Source organism: Pleuronectes platessa, chromosome 6 (assembly GCF_947347685.1).
Source record: "Pleuronectes platessa chromosome 6, fPlePla1.1, whole genome shotgun sequence".
Classification (NCBI taxonomy): domain Eukaryota; kingdom Metazoa; phylum Chordata; class Actinopteri; order Pleuronectiformes; family Pleuronectidae; genus Pleuronectes; species Pleuronectes platessa.
Window position 1 is genome coordinate 7,458,882 of NC_070631.1, and position 21,917 is coordinate 7,480,798.

Consider the following 21,917-nt stretch of genomic DNA (forward strand, 5'->3'; position numbering starts at 1 on the left):
TGCATCGCAACATGTTCGGCAACTCCTCGTGTTGTTTTCATGTCACAGCATCAAACTTTTACAAAATGCAACATCAGCTTGATAGAGAATCATTTGTCTTGTATTCTTGTTGAGCGAGCGAGTCTGCTTGAAATCCATCCATCATGTTTACCGCTCATCACTCCAGGGGTAATGAGGGGCTGGAGCCAATCGCGGTGGATATTGCGGAAGAGGGGCCGGGTACACAATCGACAGGTCACCGCCATATTGAGTGTGAATCCATTGCACATGCAAATCCACCACTGGACCTCTCTATCTGCTGCTTACAGACTTCAGTCCAGAAGACGATTGCATAGTTTTGAGCAATCAGAGTGAAATGAGATGCTTGTGTAACGGCTGTAATTCCTCCTCCGACATCTTTGTGGTTACCGCTGCTTCCTCCTGTGTTTCATGAGTGAACTTTCCTGCGGCTGAGGAGAAACACAATGGTTTGCTTCCTCTGCGGTTGTTCAAACTTTGCAGCTCTCCACTTAATGTGTCCATGGCAACCTCAGGAGCCGCAAGGAGCAAACTCCACTGACGTCTGAAAACCCCAAATTACACCACGCGTCCTCACAATTTAGCACAGGTGCTAAAAACAGACTCTGCAGTGACTGAAGCCGGGCTCTTTTTGTGTGGAACAAGAGAACCGTGATCATTTGATCAGATACCTGTCCAGTTGATGTTTGCCACATGGGTCGTGTTTGAACCCTATTATCTCTCAGTCCAACATCCCGCATCACAGGAGGAGAGAGTTTCTAGTAGCGTCCCATTGTGTGCAGGCGTCTTTATGGATCCCTTCTTTCATGTGTGATCCCTCTGAGATCCGGAGTTTTGATATAAACTCATTTTCCGTGTGTGTCGATCTTAACTTGGAACATTCGCCAGTTCAAGCACTGGAACTTCAGTTTTAGTCTGATTACAGTGATTGTAGGATGTCATTCCAAGCTCCGAGCTTTTACTCCTTCTCTGGTTAATGAGTGTGTGGATTTAATCCAAAAAATTAATCAAATAGATTTATTTTTGAAAGGACTGACTGACCAAATATATGTGATGAGGTTTTATAATACCCTGTACACATGTCTAATTCCGGTCTTTTGGTCTGTGCTCACTTCTTGGCTGCTGTGCTGTTAAACAGTCTCATATAGCTGTTTACCTAAATGAATAATTAATTGTCTCAGTGCCGCTTTTCCTTTCCGTTGCTCTTCTCCTCCACTTCTTTCTTTCAACCTTTGTTGAGAAAAAACCTTGTGGGACATTCACTTCTTCAGAAAGTAGCGTTTCATGTTGTTGGCCGTGCTGTAGGGTCGGCTTAACTTGATGAGACTCGCTCTGCACACTCTTGTGGATTCTCCAAATCCACAAGAGCCAAAGATAGCGGGTGAGAAGATGCAATAATCAATGATGGTGGTTTTCTTTACCTCCCTAAAGTTATTTATATGTGCCGACACCAATCACCATAATGACTCCGCTCCGACCCGGCAAGTTCTACAGAGGGAAGAAGTGCTTTCATCTGATTATTCATTATCTCCGAGCTGGTGCGTGTTCATTATTTATCATATTCAAAATAGTGCTAATAGAGACCATGTTATTACATTTTATTTTAAAAACGTAATGTATTATATCAGAGTGCAGGAAGTGACACATGGTGTGGCACCCTGCTGTTTACTGCAGGTAGCTGTTCATAGGCCCAATTAATTAATTCATAATTCAAATTATGCCTTATTAAATTCGAATTAATCACACTTAAATTGAGCTGTCTCAAGCTTTTACTTTGGCATCGAAGCCTTTTTGTTCCAGAAAGTTTTGTCTTCTCATTTACTCAAGTTATAACAACGTTTTAAAGAGAGAAATTTGGCTTCAACGCTGTTTACCCCTGAAACTCCAAAACAGTTTTTGAGATTCAACACTTTACCCATCCCTCCAAGGCATAGTGGAGAGTAGATAATGAGAGAATTTTCATTTTTGGGTGAACTATCCATTAAATACTACGTTGGTTACCTGTCATTGCCTTCGGTAGATGTTAAAAAGTTTTAGACATTTGAAAAACAATATGTAGGTATAATAAATCAGGTATGTTTCGTTACCACAGTCTAAACTCTCCCTTTGTCTTTGCCAAAAAATGTTTCCTAAGCTTTTGGAACTCATCCTGTCCTTTGTAGAGTTGGACTTCACAAGTTTAAGACAAGTGCATGTAGCCTGCTTGTACTACAAGCGCTTGGCAGAACATTTCCATTTGACACACTCTAGCCTTTTTTAATATAACAAATGACAAAAAGAAGAAGTGCCGGGGCAGTGGTCGGGACATGTTGGATAATATTTGATCGGCCATGCAGCCACCCTGAGGGCTTTAACAGTGGTGAGAGTCTTTAAGCCTTTGGGGTGAAAAGGAAATGGACCAAGGTTTTTCTTCTTCCTGATAAGGTTGACTGCACTGGGCCGTGCGAGTGCTTCACTAACTAATTATTTGAAGCCTCCTCTCAGATTAGACCAGACATGCAGAGCTTATGGACAGTCGCATAGCAGACAATCAGACCATGTAATAACCAGAGGGGCCAATGTTTGCTCCAATCCACTGTAACACCTCCCAAAACAAAAGTGAGTAAAGCCCTAATGCTCAGTCCAATCCCACGCCACACTGCCTCGATAAACACCGATGCCACCCCCACAATGGACGCCATCTCTACTCTGGCAATTAGGCAGAGCTTTGGATTATCACTTCCTCAGCCCAGTACACCACAAATCCAGCTGGATTCAATTATTCCCTTCCCATGTCTGTGGCCATTTGGGCTTTTTGGGCACATGGCCAGTCGAGACGTTTTCTAAAGACTTTGCCGAAAGTACAAAGTAATAAAAAAGAGACAAAAGGACTTTTGTCTCCCTTTGTAATTAATTTATTTATTGTTGTATCAAGGCAAGTTTGACAAGTTTATTAAATAAAAATGAAACCTTGGGAGTTTAGGAATACTGTCCTGGAACAATATAGCAAGATTACAGCATAGCACTTCATTCGGTTTGGGTTTTGTTTTTGAATAAATGCTCTGTTGTATAAAAAAATGTGTTGCAGTCCTTTCTTGCCCTTTCCGAGCGGGCTGTGTTTTGATTTACGCCTTGTGGGCCCGGAGTGTCTCCAGTGGGCTCTGAGTAAGAACCCAAAATGCTTACTAAAAGGATTTGATTTGCTCTGTCCTGCTGCACCTCGGTGGCATTACTTTGACTTATTAGAAAGCTCACCCCAGGTAAATTGTGAAAGAGGTTTCCAGAGGTCTGGAGACTCTCATCTTTCTACTTGATGCCGCTCTCCGATGTGTTTGCTCGGATTCCACTTTTTGTTCCCTCCCACTCGCCCGCTCTCTTTCTCTCTCTCTCTCTCTCGCTCGGTGGATTGGAGAAAAGCTGCTGTGTTCGTTTTGCGGGTTTCGCTAAGTACACCTACTGCATGATCACTGAGGTATGACTCAAGTGTGAGGGTTGGTAAAGGGGAATATTCACTGCAGGTCTGAGATGAGAGACCCCCCCCTGGTTGTGTACAACCCCCGCCCTGTCTGTTTATCCTCCTGGGTGGCTTGTTTCCCTCCCAGCAAATCACTTCCCCGGCTGTCATCTCCCGCGTTTTTATGTGTGTGCTGTCAACTCCTAACACGCTCCTCTGTGTCTCCTCTCTCTTTTATCTACAGACGCCGCAGTATCACCGCAGAAAGGTAAGACAGCACTCAATCAGTCACCTGTGGCGCCCCTCGCGTTTTCACTTGGGTGCCGTGTAGGTGTGCAGCTCCACGCGCTCTCAGCTTTTTTTTTTTTCCCGCTAATGAGATGAATAACACACGGCGCTGGTGTTGATGTTGATTTGAAATCGGAGTCCCTCAGTGTTTCCGTTACAGAACAATCTGTTTGATTACGGAGTCAATCACTCACGCCCACTGACACCCCAGACTCAATTATCCTGCTAACCCACAATGATAGACAGCCCGCGGTCTGTGCTTATGCGTTGATTTCTGCGCGTCTTATGTTCAGAGTAATCACACAGCTCTGTTTAGACTCCTCCACAGTTGCATGTGTATGTTAATGTGAGGTTTGGGGGGGAGGTGATTGCTTTGCATAGTGGGTCTTCGGGGAGAGAAGGAACTCGTGTGTGTGTGTGTGTGTGTGTGTGTTTGTTTGTGTTTTTGGGGCGGAGGTTTTAGGAAAGTACCTGTAGGCTGTTTTGTAAGTTGATGGGGCCAAAGTGTCTAAACAGATCCAGGGGGCGTTGTTGTGAGAGACATCCTGCAGGTGCCTCTCAGCCCCCCCCCCGCTCTTTGTGGTGGAGATACAGTAATGGCAGAGGGGTGTGTCACGCTCGGTGATTGCGAGGACGAAGAAGATGCACGCGATCACTCAGGAGAACTCCCCCCCGCTGATTCCGTTGAAACTTTCTTTGATTCCCCACTGTGCTCGCAAGAACTTGGGTTTTGTTTTTGCACGAGCTTTTTCACCAGAGCAGAACAGACAGCAGGTAAAACTATTTTCCGTCTTCATGTAGATGTGGTTTAAAATGCACAACATTTATATTTCGCAAAAAAAATAAACTAAACAGCAGGAGTGTGTCTCTGGGAACACAGTGACATTTCCCCCCCTTCACACGGCTTCGAATCCGCTGAAGCTGCGTGTAGATACAGTGAGAGAGGCATTAGCGGCGTGCATGTGTGCGACAGTTTATACTCACACACGTACACACTGTTGTGAGGAGGTGACTGTTTGTCGGATGGACCCATAAAGGTAAGTGATGTGAGCCGCCCTGGCCTCGCTCTCTGATGAATGCTGAACATGAGCAGAGGCTGACATGGCGTACATCATCCCTCCATAGCCACACTCGTGTATGTTTCTGAATGAGAGCGAGGTAAATAAGGTCACGTGACCCCCGTACGACGTGTGTGTTCCCCTCAATTCAAATCACGTCGGGTCGGGGAAAGCATCAGGAGACACATTCACTGTGGCTCGGTCCCGCACATTAAGGCTGTCACGGAGAAGAATAACCAGCCGCATTCATTCATCCCCTCTGAGTTATAGATGGATATGCAGCTCTGACAGTGTCATTGCTGCTGAAGAGCCACGGGGCCTTGAGGCAAAGATAATGTACATAAACTGTGTTTGTCTGTGTGTGTGTGTGTGTGTTTGTTTGTGTGTGTGTGTGTGCATCTGTGCGTGAGGGTGTTTGTGTGTGCATGAGCGTGAAAGATGGAGAAAGCAGGACATTGTGTGCACACAATGTCATCACACAATCTGTCAATATGCAGAACCCGCTGAAAGACAACATTAGGACAGAACATGTATTCGACTGAAGGACAGCACGCAGTCTTTAAGGCCCAGGTGGGATTCAAACTATGGCTGCCCTAACCTTTACTGTCGTTACCCTCCAATAGCATGATTAATACAGAAGCTCATTATAACGTGACCTTATTCTTTATTCCTCTACTTCTGCGGAACATCCCCACCTATCTGCCCCCCCCCCGACCACCACATCCTTTATCCAGCCCCTCTCCAGCCTCTCGCCCTCCCTCTCCCGCTCCTCTGCCAAACCAAGTATATTTATGGCACCTGCGCTGGAAAAACAGTCTCTGGGAGACGTCCCTCTAATTTCATTTTCAAAATGCCAGCGATAAATTTATCAAATGGGCTGAATCGAATTGGAGTCACGCGCGGTGCCATCCGTCACGGGCTGTCCCTCCGGGGCCTGTGGGCATACTTAAGCCGGCCAAAAACCTCTGCTGCCAGGAGCAGAAGACTGAGTGCGGGGGGGCGTGGGGCCCTGGTGGGAGAGAATCTACCGGGGAAAACCGCTGAGACCAAAGATGTGTGTGCATATCTTTATCTGCTTAGATGCATATGTGAAAGCATGAAGTGGCTTATGCATAAATGAAGATGCATGTGTGTGCACAGAGGTCAGTGGTAATTCTTCAGCCCACAGGAGCCTCACGCTGGAATCGCAGTGAAGCACTTTGGCCGTCGATAGTCGATCGATCGCAAAACAAGTCAATCGGTTGTTTGCCCGTTTTCTTTTTTGCATTTGCATTTGTAAATCCCTCGCAGTTCAAACACCACTTTGAGCTTTATCCTCTCCCCCCCCGCCTCTGAAACCTAAGGTTCACACGCTCTGTGCCCTCCCACTCCCCTCCCGTTCCCCCCCCCCCCTCCCCGCCCTCCATGGCCCGACTTTGGCACCTATTTGCTTCGCTCTTTGAAATGCCTTTGTCGCTGCTTTCCTCCGGTTTCACCTCTCTTCCCCTTTGCCTATCTTTCCTCCTCCGCTCAGCATTTATCGCAGTGCAGGTTAAGCCAGGCGTGAGTGAGGGTAAAGCAGCTTAGCACTAACAGGACTAATGAAGTCAGGCCCTGTATTCCTCTGACGGGGATCAGTGGCGCTACTCTGTGAGGCCTGTCAGCGTTTAATGATTAGATGAAATATTCAGACAACCCGCTATGGGAGGACAAGCACGTTGATATGTGGTAATGCCCAACTGTGGTCTCTCTGGCGCTGATCCACAAACACTTATGCATGTGCACGTTTTGGCTGCGCACACACATACGGTACATGCATACGCTTCCACCCCCTACACACACACACTTTGCGACTGTGTTGATCTATGACTCCTCTGTGGCATCAAGGGTATACACAGCAAAGTGATTGGAAGGAAAATGGATGACGGGGAGATGCAGAGAACAAGCTCTCTGGCTATATTGATTCCCGCTGGAAGGGGGGAGAAAAAAAGTACGGCAGAGATTTACCCCTCGCCTTGATGAGCAGATCGTAAACAAACTCCACACACACGCGATTCCAAATGCACGCTGTGATCCATGATTCCCTTTCGCCCCTCTTCTCACTTCTGCTAAAAAGCCTGACAGGAGAATCAATCAAAAGGGCCGACATCTCGAAAAAGCTTTCTGAACATTTCGAGATTCGTCTCCAATTCCCTCTGAATCCTATTAGATTAAGTTCTCCCTCTGTGTTCCCACGCGTGGCAGCTGAAGGCGTCCTCGTGCTGGAGTGCGTGTTGTTAGCATGTCTCTGGCGTTGTCGTGTTGGAGTCGAGGGGTGTGTACCCGTGTTTAGATGCTGAACACCGAGAAGCGGAGTGACAGGGGCAATGGAGGGTCGACGAGCCGCCTGTTTTTCAGAGTGAAAAGGTGACCACGAGGCCTTGGCTGCTTTTTGCCCCATTAGCCCCACGTGCTAATTTACCTACCGACCGTCAACCGACTTTGAGACGCCGTCGCTCCCCTCGTCTTTCTGTCTCCCTCTCTCTCCCTCTCTCTCCCTCTTCCTCTCCAAAGTTCTCTGTGTCTCCCTCATTACATTTTCCTCAACATCTTCCTTCCCACTGAAGCTAAATTGGAGACGCTCTGTCCTCGCGGCAGCACTTTCTCTCTGTCTGGTGAAAAGAGGCTGTTTAGCTCCAGTCGAGGAGACACAGGATTTGAATTAAGTGTACGTGCATTTCTGCCAATGTGCTGATGGTCCCAGTTTCTCTTCTAACTTTCGGTCTGCAAAGCCTCCCTGAAAGTTTCTGGGAAACTAATTGAAAGTATAGTTTTACAGGGGAAAGCACTTTGAAGAACTAAAGCCACCATGAAGAGAAATCTACTGTTGGGAAGCTTTTCCGATTCTTCTGGTGATACCACTGAGGATTGAAGACATCACGTCACATATATAATAGATGTTGAGTTTTCATACAAGGATAATGGTGCTGACTACCTGGAAACCAATACTCCAATATTAACCCAATTAATAGAATAGTTTGCAATTGGTTATATCTATGGATTATTATCTTGTGTTTAAAATTGCTGATACTTTTCCAGGACCATTTACAAGTTACCTCACTAAACTCCCTCTTAATGACTGGAAACTGATATTCACAATACAGCAATCCTCACGTTAGATCCTCGGCCATTAGCAGCCTCGTAAATCCTGCTCCGAAATATCCTGTCCGACGCCACGGGCGCATCAGAGTGTGATTAGTTTGCAGATACAATAATACACATTAAGTTGAGCACTAGCCAGGGTGTAAATAATGATGTGTGAGGGCCCTTGTCTGGTCTGCCTCATGAAAAACCTAATGAAATTAAAACCCCATCCTGCCTCCTTGGTCCTGTCCATGATTTTTAACAACCATAACAACGTATGAGCAGCAGCAGCAGCAGGAGAAGTCACGGCTCTTCTCCACCTTTGCGACACAAAATGCATTTTTTATGTTTACGAGATCTTGAGTGCAACATTTAAAACCGCCCGAGTGGCTTTTACACGTACATCACTGGCCTCAATTTGTGGAAACATCACAAGCTTTTTCACTACTTCACTGCAGCAGTAGCAATACGTCAAATATTGGTGTGATATTCAGTTTTTCCTGTGTCTCAATTTCCAATTAAAGGAATAAACCAGGATGCAAGCACCTTGTGTATGACAACATTATCCCTTTGTGGAGTTGTGTAGCCTGTAAAATCTTCTTTTAATGGTTTTACCTTGGCTCAGAGGAGCAGAACGAACGCATACGTTTTTCATTATTAGTTCATCATCATTCGTTCCAAATGGGCGACTCAAAGATTATCGATGTAACTTTCACAACTTCAACTACACGTCATGACAGGGTTAGAGTAAGTTATTGTTTTTTTAACACAGATTTGTTTTGGATTTACTTAAGCCTTTGATAAATGAGACATGTAATACATGTATTTTTATAGATCAAAGATACTTCCTTCTTTGTTGACTTCACCGGGTGACAGTTAATACATGGAGGAAATTAATTTTCATTTAATCAAACAATAAATAACAAGGAGATGAGACGGATGCTGAAAATAGAAGTTATAAATGCAGAGGGATGTCACCTTACTTTCTTCAAATCATAATAATGACAAGATGAATAATTCAAATATTTTAATAGCCTGTTGTCTGCGTTCATAGCAGTGTGTATCTGAAGAGTTTGTATTGACTACTGACAGTATATGATGATACAGGTGGATTATGTGTTCAGTCTAGGGATGCACCGATATGGAAATTCTTGGCCGATACCGATACCGATATTTAAAATAACAATCTGGCCGATAGCCGATACCGATACCGATATTTGTTTATTTTCTTTTTGTTGTTATTCATTCACCCTTTTGTGCCAGAAAAATAATTAAATCATTATTTAGAAAGCACTATTTAAAAAAATGTCAGCCCTTCATCACTCTTATCTTTTAATGAGCACAGATTGAATCAGATTTATGAAACAATCTTTGATTTAACTAAACTTTATTTAACAGAGACATATTATGCCCATTTTACCGCAAGTTGAAATGGTTCCTTGGGATCTTAATGAAATGTCTGTAACATATTTTGGTCAAAATACCACAAGGGTAATTTAAAACAGCACCTTTTACCCTGTCTAAAACAGCCCTGTTAAAGTAGCATTATAGAGAACGCTCTTCTCATTGATTTACGGTAGCAGTATTGCCCGTTTATTAGATGTGTTACGGCTTCTGTGTGTATGACGTATGTTGTCAATTCCCTTGTTACTTTTTACACCAAGTTACACTGCGTGAGTCAAGATAACTTAACAAGCCCTCCTCAGTTTTACCTGTTTTGAGTGTCGGGCAGAAATCACATCGCGTCAACACCCACCGTGGCCCTTCGCGATGCTTGTTTTAATTAAACAGTCGGATTCCCCTGGTCCGCACCAGTTCTCAGTCAGCTGCTAGGCGCCAGCCGGAGGGTTCCCCCAGCGGTCGCCGTAGCTGAGGTGATCCGCGGGAAGGGCCCGACACGCGTCCAGAGTGGCCGCCGCTGACCGCGTACCCGGTCCCCTCCAACGGCCCGCCTTCCGGTGCCGCACACTGAGCCTCCGGCGGCGCGGAGAGGAGGGCGACGGAGCGACAGCTCCCCCAGCCGCGGCACGTGCCCAGCGGTTTTACCACAAATATGAACATCGGCCAATGATATCGGTGAAAGTCAAGTTTATTACCGATAAGCCGATATCAGTAAACGCGGCGAAAATCGGCCGCTACCGATGTTCGGCCGATAAATCGGTGCATCCCTAGTTCAGTCCACTGCAATTTATATTTGTTTCTACTCTCCACGTTGTTACAGCCTTACTGGGGCCCAGTGGATGCGTGGATGGATGAATCTTCATTACTAAAAAATAATAATCAGGCACATTAAGTGGACTTGATACTTATGAGCTTGATTGAATTTAAATAATACGTTGGATCTTGCTGTTTCTCTACTGAGTGGTATTCTAGTTAATTTTATTAATGTGTTATACACTCCATCATTCCAGGGTAGAGTTTGGGTTTAGCTCTAATTAGCTAATCTCAGCATTTTACCATAGAAAAGTAACACGTAGTTCAAAGCATCATCACAGCTCAACGTCACTGAGCCGCTCATGTTGCTGTACATCGTTAAGCTTGTTTTTCTGTCTGCCACCTTCAATTTCTAGTTTTCCTTCTTCGGTCACTATATTATAGTTTGAGGATTGGCGGGAAAAAAACAACTTTTTAATTGAATGAAATATAATTTGTCTGTGTGTGCCTACATGCATCAGTAATGACTGCACGAGTAGTAAGAACATGCCACTGTTCCTGTTCTGCTGAGTCTCAGGATCCCTGCAATGAGAAGCATGATTACTTTGACCTTTCCTTTTCTTTAGAGTCAGCTGGGTGTGCTTTGTGGGAGAGAAGGGTCATTATAGACATCATCTTGTCTATATTGCCTCCCTCCGGCCGACTAATAAGGTCCAGCATGTATTGAATTTAAATGCCAACACAAGACTCTGTAGGTTTCGGTGCGAACTCTTCAATAAGCCCGACTGGAGTCTCTGTGACAGGACCGGGGAAAAGAGACACAGGTTGTGAACCGCGGTGCCTGCGCGTGAAACCGAAAGTTGTGTGTGTGTGTGTGTCAGTGTGTGTCAGTGTGTGTCAGTGTGTGTGTGTGTGTGTGTGTGTGGCTGGCTATGTGAAAGGCTGTTTGTTATTTGTCCACAGGAGGCTGATAATGCGTTTTGTTTGCCAGGCTAAACCCTGCAACATGTCCAAATGAGTGTGAGCCAGAGATAAAGATAAAGACACAACCACACAAAGAGAGCCTCGGCAGACCCACATCTGAGACTCATTAAGGCCGTCTGGGCACTGCAACCTTTCTCAGGGAAAGACGGAGCAGATGGAAAGCGGAGACAAGTCAAACAAAAAGAATGGAGATGGAATAAACCACTGACCAGTCTCTCTTACAGAATCCTGTTCTTAAGCCACAACTGTCAATTAGATGGAGGAACAGCCTGTTCCCTTGATGTATGAACTTAATTTAATATCACCAGCTCTGCTCATTAGGGTGCAGCACCGATTGCACCGGTGGATTGAGATTTCAGGGCCGTCCATGCAGGCGGTGTGCGGTGTAATTGACTATGTAGAGATAGACTGCAGCTTATCATAACTGTCCTCTCCTCGGTAGAGCGGCTCCATTGAAAAGGTATTCACACCTGATGGTGTGTGGCAGGTATCCAGGAGATTAGACCGCGGCTCCCTGGAGATGCTTCTGTTGCTGTGTGGTGTCGCCGAGGAACAGGGCCGCAGGAATCCCATAGAGTGAAATACATGTTTGTCAGGATTCTACAACATGTTATTGTCATGAGGCCACGTGCTCCATGTCACTTACACGATTCATATGTCTTTGTCTGTTTACTGACAAAACGCTGCGGTTGGGCTTGAAGACCTACAGGGCTCCTGGTGCCAATGAAGCGGGTGGCATATTGCTCCCAGTAGGACCGCTCCTGTACAGGCCTCCTTAGCAGAGGGATTTGGCCAGATTGGATTAGCTCAGCAAGGTGAAACAGAGGGATACAGATGGGGAGGGACAACGGGGAGTGGAAGATGGAGCACATCAATCTCTGCTCAGCACCGAGACACCTGAGAAACCTGAGAAAGACTTGCTGAGAACCGTGCTGCGTCTGGTTCTGCGCTCCGGTGCACAATGTGAACCATTGAAACATGAAACATCTCCCGAAACCGCAGCCATTTGCTTTCGCCTCATTGGATCTCATGTTATCTTTTGCTCTTTTGGACACTTTTGGATTCTTTCTGTTTAATAATCGCCGTATTATTCTGAGCGAGGACACGTGAATATTCATTCAAACGCCCATAATGAGATAAACACATCTCCCGACTCCACAGTCCCACTAATTAAGCAGGCTTCTCCCCTCTGCAGTGCTGCGCTCTCAAACCTCATCAGCGGCTCAAAGGAGTGTCACCACGGTTACGGCAGATGGGTATTCTGAAGGCAAAAGTAAACAAGTAAGTTGAAATGGTTAAAGAAAAAAGACGCAAACAGGAAGAAGAAAGCGAAGCCAGTTTCCCCCTGACAGACGGCTGCATTCTTTGCTTAGGCTGGTTCATTTCTGTCTGAGCAATGGATCTAATCCAAGAGTGTATTACCAAACTTTACATGCAAAGTCGTTTCCGTTTCTCACACCAAACGGCGCCAAGAAAATGAATCAGGGGTCTGGACAAATTGGCATCACTCACATGAGCGCAGCGAGAAGAAGTTTTCAAAATACAGAAGTCGTGTCTTTCCTTTAGCCCGTTGCCAATGTTTGTTTTAGTTTTTTCTTCCAGACTTTCTCCCACAACCATTCTTCTTCTTCTCACAATTCGCACAGTCTTATATATTTTACAGTGCAAGCAAATGCATATTCACAAGCAGCTCATTATGTCGGTGCCATCTGTCCTATGGGCTCATGTGATACCACTCATTTCTGGTAGATTAGATGGGAGACGGTAACTTTCCTATTTAACCTTTTTCCAAACACCCCGCAAATCTCCAGGGTTCCTCGGTCTCCCTTTGAAACCAAACAAACAATGGCCTCCAGAGCACAGTTCATATTAAGACTGCTTTAGGGTGTAAGAGAGGGCAACCGCACACAGCTTCATAACCACACAGAGGAGCTTGAAGGAAAAATTACAGCAAAGGGTGAAAGTTTTAATAAGATAATAAGTTTTAAATATTGGGATGCGGGTGAGAGGAGAGGATGATTAGAGCAATAACCAGGTCGGTTTGGGGGATTTGCCTCTGCTGCCTCATTGCCCGGATGGGATCATGGATTACATGAAAGGAAATGATATAATAAAAATATTTGCAAAATGATCAGTCAAGTGCATAAGCTCAGATCACAGATTGATTAAAAAATAATTCCTAATTCATTAATTTGACATCACACATGCATGCCTTCCTTAAACCTTTGTGCCTCCACCGAGGAAAGTAAAGCCCTCCGGTCACCGTCCCATTGTGCTCGCGCCGCCTCCACGCCGAGTCGCACGGCTTTGTGTGCTCCTTTTTTAAAGATCCACTTTATATCCTCAGCAGAAATCAGGATAACAAAATACTGGCTGATTTACACAAGTTTGCAGTCGGCCTGTTTACCCTGGAGAGAGACACGGCACCTAAGAAGTGAGGTGGGGCCCAGATGGATTATTCTCGGCTAATTCCAAGCACAACTCCAGCGCGCAGCCATCAATAATTCATGTGGAAGTCTTTGAACAGTAAACACTGCTTAGCCCATTAACAAACCAGATTGGCACTACGCCACAGTGGCAAAAGAACTGTACACAACTTAAGTGCACATGCAGAGGGGCCGTGGTCGCCCCCCCACAGAAAAGAAAGAAGAAAAAAAAGCTCTGTATGGAAATCAAATGCTCATTAGAGGAAGTGGAGTTATCCCCCGGACCACAACCAGTATTACCTGGTGCAGCATTAGCATGGCATTGATGCCGAAGATGACAGTGAAGGAGGCAATTAGAGTGACAGCTGCTGCCGGGATGTGTTGAGTTCCGTGGATTGATCTCCTCCGTCAGCTTTGTTTCCGTGCACTTCAGACGTCCTGGAGCCTCGTGCGCTCATTCACTCAGTAAATGTGTGTAGCTCAAATGCTAAAGAGGATCACACTCCCGCTGTACGGTTCATTCTCGCTCGTCATCTCTTCCCTATTCCATTTTGCACGTTTACCCTTCGCCAATTTGCCTTTGCTCGCCTTTCATGTTTTTACTCCAAGCTCTGTTTTTTTTCGTTTCATACGGAGGCGATGGGGGAGTTGCCGGGGGTGCTGTGTGTTTATGTAGCTTTTAGCAATACCCCCGTCCTCAACCCTGTAATTCCTGGGCAAGCAATGCAAGATAGGGAGTGTTCTGTTTCCTCGGTCTGTCTCGGATGCTCATTAGATAAAAGTGGAGGTTCACGTACTGCTCTTCCACCGGTGGTATCACCGTCTGTCTGTGTTCTCCTCTCTTCTCCTGCTCCTCTCTCGCTCTCATCTTGCGAGTTGCAAAGCTCTGGAGATGGTCTGCTCGGTACAAACAGCATCTGTCCGTGAGAATAATAACATCTATAATCATTCCCCCGAGAGTCAGAAGAGGAAAACAGATTCTTCTTTCCCTCTGTTTTTTGTTCTTACTTTGCACGTTTCAGATGCATGATTTCAAGTCACCACACTCTGGGTTTTTCCGTCACACTATAACTATCAAAAATTAGCGCTCGTACAATCTTTTTTATATATATATCTTTCCGTGCACCAGAAGGGATTTAAAGTGGAGTTGCACAAAAGTTGTAGTTTGTACAAAGATTTACATTATTTGGTTCTGATACTCTAACTCCCCTGCCTGGATGTGTTAGCTTCCAACATGGAAGAAGTCATTTGTCTTTCCAACATCATATGTAGGGGAAATATATTCACATAGGATTTTCCTGAAGGCAAATGGATTTATGTCTCGATGCAGAGAGGAGTGAGATGGAGAGAGTTGCGGGCGTTCCCAGAAGGATCAACGCTTTACTTTGTACATGCACACATGCATATAGCTGAGCTTTTGCATACTAATATGTGTGCGTCTGTCTGAGTGCACATGTAGGCACATATATGTGTGTGAATGAAAGTCGTTACTCCTGTTGCAGCTCACTCCATTAGTGGGTAAGTGTTCCCGCGCTCCGCTGCTATCCAGAGGAGACCAATTAAAGCTATCGGGCAGCACCAGTGGAACCAGGCGGCTCTCAGAGCCCGCAGAGCTGGAGAACAGAGGGTTTCGACTGGCTCCATCCTCCCTCTCCATCCTCCCTCTCCACCGCCTGCAGACACACAGTGTGGGGAGGTTCTGGAGTAATTACAGATACATGGCTTATAGTGTCTGCATCTGGCCTTTTCTTTATTTCATCGTTGTACTAATAAATATTTACAATCACAAGCAGCTGGATCGGAGCGTACAGTGGGTGGAAGGTCAGGCCAGTCTACTACAGAGTGAACAGTACTCATAGCTATTTTTAATAGCACTATACAATCCCACTTCTATGGGCCTGAGGAGATTAGCTCCCACAGGATCATTTGATTTGTACAGACTGGTTAATAAAAACTGTATTTCAGTTCCACAAAGCTGAACATGTGTAAATTATGAGTTAAACTTGTATAAATACATAATTCAGCTACCTTTAACTTGCCCTGAGTGTTAATTAGAGTCTAAATAAAACGATATTGCTCTACGGCTAAACCCTTTTGTTTGAGACAAATGAAAAAGTAAAGTTTCCGATGCTATGAATACTTGAATGAATACATTTTAAACATTCCCCTCTCCCTAGTTGAAATGCAGAAAGGAGCTGGAGAGTCTGAGGCCTCCCCAGCGGGTGTTGTTATTGTGTGGTTTTCCTTCAGCCTTCCACACTAATGCTCCTCTCGTCAGTGATGCTCGGCCATGCTCCGGGGCTTTGTTGAAGCACGGAGGCCGGAGATGTCGTACCCTGTTACAAAATAAGGCACCAAATATGAACTTGCTCTTTCCCTCTCCGCCCCTACCTCCATCCGGCCCTCGGGATCACCGCCATGGAAATGGAGCTTGTTCCGTAGTGTCTACTCAGTAGGTAATAACTTGCTGTTCAGGCTCAGATAAAGAGCTCCATTCATTAAAGTGGCTGCTCTCTTTTTCTCCACACGAGTGACACCTATCCCCCGGGAGAGCAGCGGTGAACTACAGGGTTGAAACCACAGGCGCAGCGCTGATTGCCTCCCTCTGAGCTATTTGGTGGCAAAGCCTGTAACACCCTGCACAGGCTCCCTGAGCCTCGTTCTCCATGTGTTCTTCATTTCTTTCACGGGGAATCCCTAATCTTTTTTTTTTAACTTCATCCTCCACTCCCCTGCCTACGTTATAACACACTAACTCATTGCGTCCATTGTCCCCGTTGGACTGTACATCTCCGTCTGCTGACCTAATCACACCTCCACACCTTCTCACCTACATCACATTGGTGATTTCTCCCTCCCTCGCTCGCGTTGACTTTCTCTTTCCCGTGCTCTTCTCCATCACCGGCTTTGATCGTTTCTTTTTCTCTCCATCCGCCCTTTCCCCGGCTCGGCCTCTCCCTCTGCCTCTTCGGCGTGTCGGGTGAAGTCCCCGAGCGCTGGGAGTCGCTGATGCGTGCACCGGTCAGCGGTACTCATGGGTAATGTGCAGATCATTCATCCCCTGGACAGGTATGTAATGGAGGCGGGACGGAGGGGAGAGAGGGGACAGCAGGAGATCCCAAGAGGCATGAGAATCAATTTCATCGGGAACCATCGGAGCAAAGGAGTAGAACCTCGCTCTCCCTTTGAGGCTTCCTCCGTCTCTCTCCGTCTTCATTTCCCCACTCTGCTATCTCATTTCTCTTTGACTGCTCACACTGATCAGCTCACCAGACACTCTAGAGTTACACCAGCCCGAGCAGCAGGATAAATCCCAACACAAATTAGAACATGGAGGCTGTTATTTAAGTCTATCCCTTCTCTGGGCTCCAGTAAGAAAATGATAGTATGAATCATAAGAGTTCAGAGCTGCAGAACAAAGGAGGCACACTACCTTTTCATCCTGTACCACCACTACTCCCTGGGCCCAGCAGGAACATGGGTAGAGAGAGAGGGAGAGGGGGGGAGATGGAGACAATCCCCAGTGATTGCCTCCCTAGTGCAACTAAAGCTGAAAGCATTGAGACAAACAGCAGAAACATCCATGCTGCATCTTTCACTCACCTGTGAACTAAAGCTTTGGTTAAAACAGCCCAACATGCATGCGCTCGATCCCTTCGGCAGAGACGTGCATGCTAATGTCTTTTAATGGAAAGACCGTCCAGCGCAGGTTCCACTTCATAAACTGAAATGAATGAGCACTGGCGGCGTCACACACACCATTTGACCTGGCACACTGGAGGAAACGATGATGTGGGAGACAAGGAAGATTGCTCATCAATCAGGACCCGGACGGTCAGAGGCTCTCGTCCTGTCGTGCTAATGTTCACTGAATTGATTGTGGAATGATGAGGTGGAGTAAAATGCTGCGTCTCTCGCATTTATGGCACACTGAACCTTTTTTCTTTTTTTTTTTCAATTTATGATGGCCATAAAATGGTTTGCACAGATGTTAATGTTTCCGCACAGACTCCACTACAGAGCGTCAACTCCTTATCTTTATTACTCTTTATTATCTCCTGTTTTGGAAAGGAGACAGTGATGGAGTGCAGAGACCGCGCGCGTGAGAATTAGAAAGAGTGAGCCGGAGAGAAGGATAGAAGTGAGTGAGAGACACAGAGAGCCGAGGGTGGTTCTGCGTAGTGGGTTTTCCTCTCTACCAGTACAGAAATGATGCATGGCTCCACAGCGTCCCCTTTAATTGGTGCTATTAATATCAGTTAAAGTTTTAATACCTATTTATTAAAACTTTAGCTTATTTCTGTGGCCTAATGTGAATAGAATTAATAATCTCAGGGGCTGTGCTCTATAAAAAGCCCCAGTCATAAATTATTAATGCTCGACCACTTCATCTGCAAGATCTCACTCCTACCAGATCTGTTAAAAAGGAAATAGCCCACAGGTCTAATATTAGGACACATTTTCAACATTAAATACCATGAACACAAGTTCCCTGAATAATAATCTTGAAACTGTTCGTGTGACTTACACGCTGCTAAAAAAGTTCCAGCGGTGCTTTGAACCTACTCATCATTAGCTCCAGCAACTTGGCAGGAGGTTTCCAGTTTAAATTGGTCATGTGTAAAATGTAAACAGAGAGAGAGAGAGAGAGAGAGAGAGAGAGAGAGAGAGAGAGAGAGAGAGAGAGAGAGAGAGGGGAATCCTAATGTACACAGCAGCCCAATTTGTCTGTTTGTATCATTAAAGTCTCTCCTCTGTCAGATTATCTGTGAAAAGCTGTCGCACTTATCTGCTAAAGAAATGGGAGAAATGAACAGAGAAACATTTTTAGGAAGACGCACATCCAGTTATCCCTGCTATTATAATTAATTATGGCTCTGTAAGATTAGAAACTTTCTGCTCTGACACTGAGTTGTTTATACTTTCAACTGCACAAAAAGTTTTTGGAATATATTCAGCGCTTCGCACCTTCGCCGGAGAAGGGGGAGGTTCAAGGGGGGGGGGGGGGATACACAGCAGAACGAATATCAGAGAGGCCATTCGTCAACAACACGGTGGGATGTGTTGCATTAGCAAGACGAGGGGAAGATGGATGGCTGCGCTGACGTCTACCAGCGGATACAACAACAGTGCATGTATGGAGCACATGTCTCATATGAAAGAGAAACTGTGAAAACTAGAGAAGCGATTGACGCGCACTCTCAACTGATTTCGAGTCAGTCTCAGTTCTCAATAATGACGATTCGGGTGAATTTCTATAGCATCACGCAACTTACAAAAGGTTAAAACCGAATTTTACTGGGAAAATGTGCACTTGAACGTACATCAGTGTGATCAAAATGAACTTAAATAACCATCCTGACTTTTTTTAGTTTGGTTCATGTCCCAACCCTGAACATAGAGAGGGGGGGGGATTAGTGATCTGTATCGCAGCCAGGTTGTAACTGAGACTCTTTGGCTTCACTTCTGGGGAGCAGTCATGTTTTTCCATCGTTATATTCAGACTATATTTAATCTGTATTTGCATTCCTGTTCACAGACATTCACCTTTAATGGGTCCAACACCCCTCGTACTGTATAATGTATTCAACTGACTTGCCTGGTTAAAACTTGCAGCCCCCCCCACCTCCCCTTCCTCCATGCTCCACTTCTTTCCGTCCCTCTCTGTCTCGTATCCTCGACCAACCGTCCGTATTCCTTTTCATTACTTCCCCCTCACAGTGGTCCCCCGCATACCTCCATCTCCCGGCTGGAGTGTGTGAAATGAAGCTTGTATAATTAAATATTAACAGCTTGCTGATGAGGGGATTGAGAGCGAGGGTGGGAAGAGGAGCTCACCACCGGATCCTCTGCCCTACTTCTTACTGTTAATGTCCACTGGGAATTATTATTCGCATACCGGCTAACCTGTACTGGCACCCAGGCAGGCACAGGGTGAGCGGTGAGCTGTGGCAGAGTGGCGGGGTGACCGAGCCAGGGTCAATCAACATTAATATAGATCCTGTTGGGGAAATGGGAATTCCAGGGCGGGGGGGGGGCTTTCATTATTAATTTTGCTTTCAGATGCTGTTATTTTCTGTTTGAATGAGAGTGTCTGCAGCTTAAAGTTTCAACTTTAGTGCAAATGGAAAGCGAATGGATAATTGTCAACCCGCCAGCGTCTCCACAGAGCAGATTAGACGGAGCTGAATATATCATTTGATCCCGGAGTGAATCAGATAGCCCATGAGACGTTCTTGTACTCATCGCACACACATATCTGCATTATTAATCCCTCATAACATGCTCATGAAAAAACGTGGAGTCCTCACTTTCACCCAGAACACAGTATTTGATGTTGGCAGTCATAAATAAAGCTTGATCCACTCGTCATTATCGCATTTGTCTTCAGCTGACTCACAGCTTAACATGAACTAATAGCAGAGGAAAATGTGTAAACCCTCCTGAGGGACGATACTTGTTCCAGTTCTGGTGTTTGTTGAGGCATTAACATTCACAAGTCCTCATAATCGCCACAATTAGACTTGATTAAACCAGGGTTTATGTCGTATCTGAGCAGCGCGAGTGCGTCGGCATAGTATGCCGTGGTCTCTTAGTTTCACTGAGCATCTTCATTATGTGCAACAAATATGATACTTTAGTGATGGGCCCCTCATCCTACTATGAAGCTTTTAAAGGAAATGGTGAACCAGAGGCAGAGCTTGCTGTTGGAGTGTTAGTGCTGTGTATCGTGTGCCTAAGCTCCCTCCGGTACTCTGATGGAGTCTGGCTATTAGAGACCTCTCTGGTCCCTGCGAGTGTGTCAGTGCATTGCTCCGTGCATGCGTGCATCAGGCCTGTCTTTTAAAAGTGGACATGGGAAACGTTCACGCCACAGGCCTTTAATTTGCCTGTGAGGGATATCCATGTTCTGAGCAAAACACATCAGGCGGCTCAAGGAGGCCGTAAAGCAATTAGGGCTCCTCGCCGCCCCTGGCGTGTCAGCTCCAGTAAATAAAGCTCCCCGCCGCCCCGGGCGAGCCATGACGGGAGAAAACATAGAGAAGACTTCAGCTCCAGCCTCTCCTGCAATTCAAAGGGTTGAACGGCCAGTAACCTTCTCCTCCCTTCCACTCCTGCTCAGCTGAATCACCCAGCGGAGACGTGGGTATTGGCTGTGTGTCTGATCTTCCAGCCCAAAGTGACCACCCAGCGAAGCTAATGGTTCCATCGCTGCCTCCAGCTGTGTGAGGAGGTTAGAAACAGCCAGTACACACGACGTCCATGGCACGACAAACCTTTTGCCTCACCATCTTTATTCTCGTAGCTTTTATATTTTTTCATTCAGTTAAGCTTGAGTGAATCTTTTTGGACCTTTGTTTTTCACATCCAATTTTGCTGCCGGAGTAAACGTCCACATAACGACACTCAAACCCAATCTCAGATCAATCCCCCAATAACGACAGATGACTTTTTCTCCATCTCTCATGTGCTGCCCCTGGGTGATTTACTGTTTATCTTACCAGACAGACCTGCCTGCCAACAACACACAAACACACACACACACACACACACACACACACACACACACACACACACACACACACCACACACACACACACCCACACAGCAAAGCAAGTAATTATCCCGCCCTCTGGTTTTTCCTGAAGGGCCACACACTCGCCCCAACCTTGAAACTTAAAATAACTGATGGAAGTTCTCTGTGTGCCACCAATGATTTGTGCCCCTTTGGAGTTTTAATTCCGAATGTGTTCATTATTTGGTTTTGAAACGCCTCCCTGCTCCTCAGAGGAGGCATTTGTTATCTATAGTCTGAGGAGTAGAGTGGAGCCACGGAGGGAGAGAACACAGGGAGAGAGAAATTAGCAATGAAAGAGAAGAGTGGATGATTTCCCCAGCTACCTCTCTGGCTTTAAAGAGTAAACATAATAATAGTGCTCACCTGTTGGTGGGTCCATGTGTGTATGTGTGTGTGTGTGTGTGTGTGTGTGTGTGTGTGGACGGGGGGGCTTTGTGGAGGACCCCAGTCGCACCGACTACAGGACGCACGGTTTCAAATACCTGCTCCGTCACTATCTTCAGTGCTCCTTCGACAATAAGGGTAAAAGTACCACCACCAATAATGACCCCACTGCTATTAGTACTAATACAACAACTACCAGGAATCATCCTCAGCATCATTATTATTATTATTAGTAGTAGTAGTAGTAGTAGTAGTACAATCACTTACCATGCATATTAAGTGACTTTAACAGACTTGAATACAAAAGAAGAGATTAATTAACAAAAAAAAAACAAAAACATTTGAGTAAAACACAAAACGCAGGTCAAGGACTGTTAAGTATAGATTTTCTTTTTATGGGTTTTAGAAAATAACTGACTGAACCCATTAGGAAGGTCATTCCAAAAATCTATTTTACCGTATTCATAGTCATATTCCTATTAGTGGTCGTT

General features: G+C 45.6%; 1 protein-coding gene across 1 annotated transcript in view; it reads left to right on the forward strand.

Annotated features, from left to right (window-relative positions):
- Positions 1 to 21,917, forward strand: part of LOC128441773 (cadherin-4) — a 210,685-nt gene that overhangs the window by 95,473 nt on the left and 93,295 nt on the right. The window contains exon 3 of the mRNA XM_053423858.1: positions 3,696 to 3,719. Coding sequence (XP_053279833.1) covers positions 3,696 to 3,719 — 24 coding nt within the window. The remainder of the gene's footprint in view (positions 1 to 3,695; positions 3,720 to 21,917) is intronic.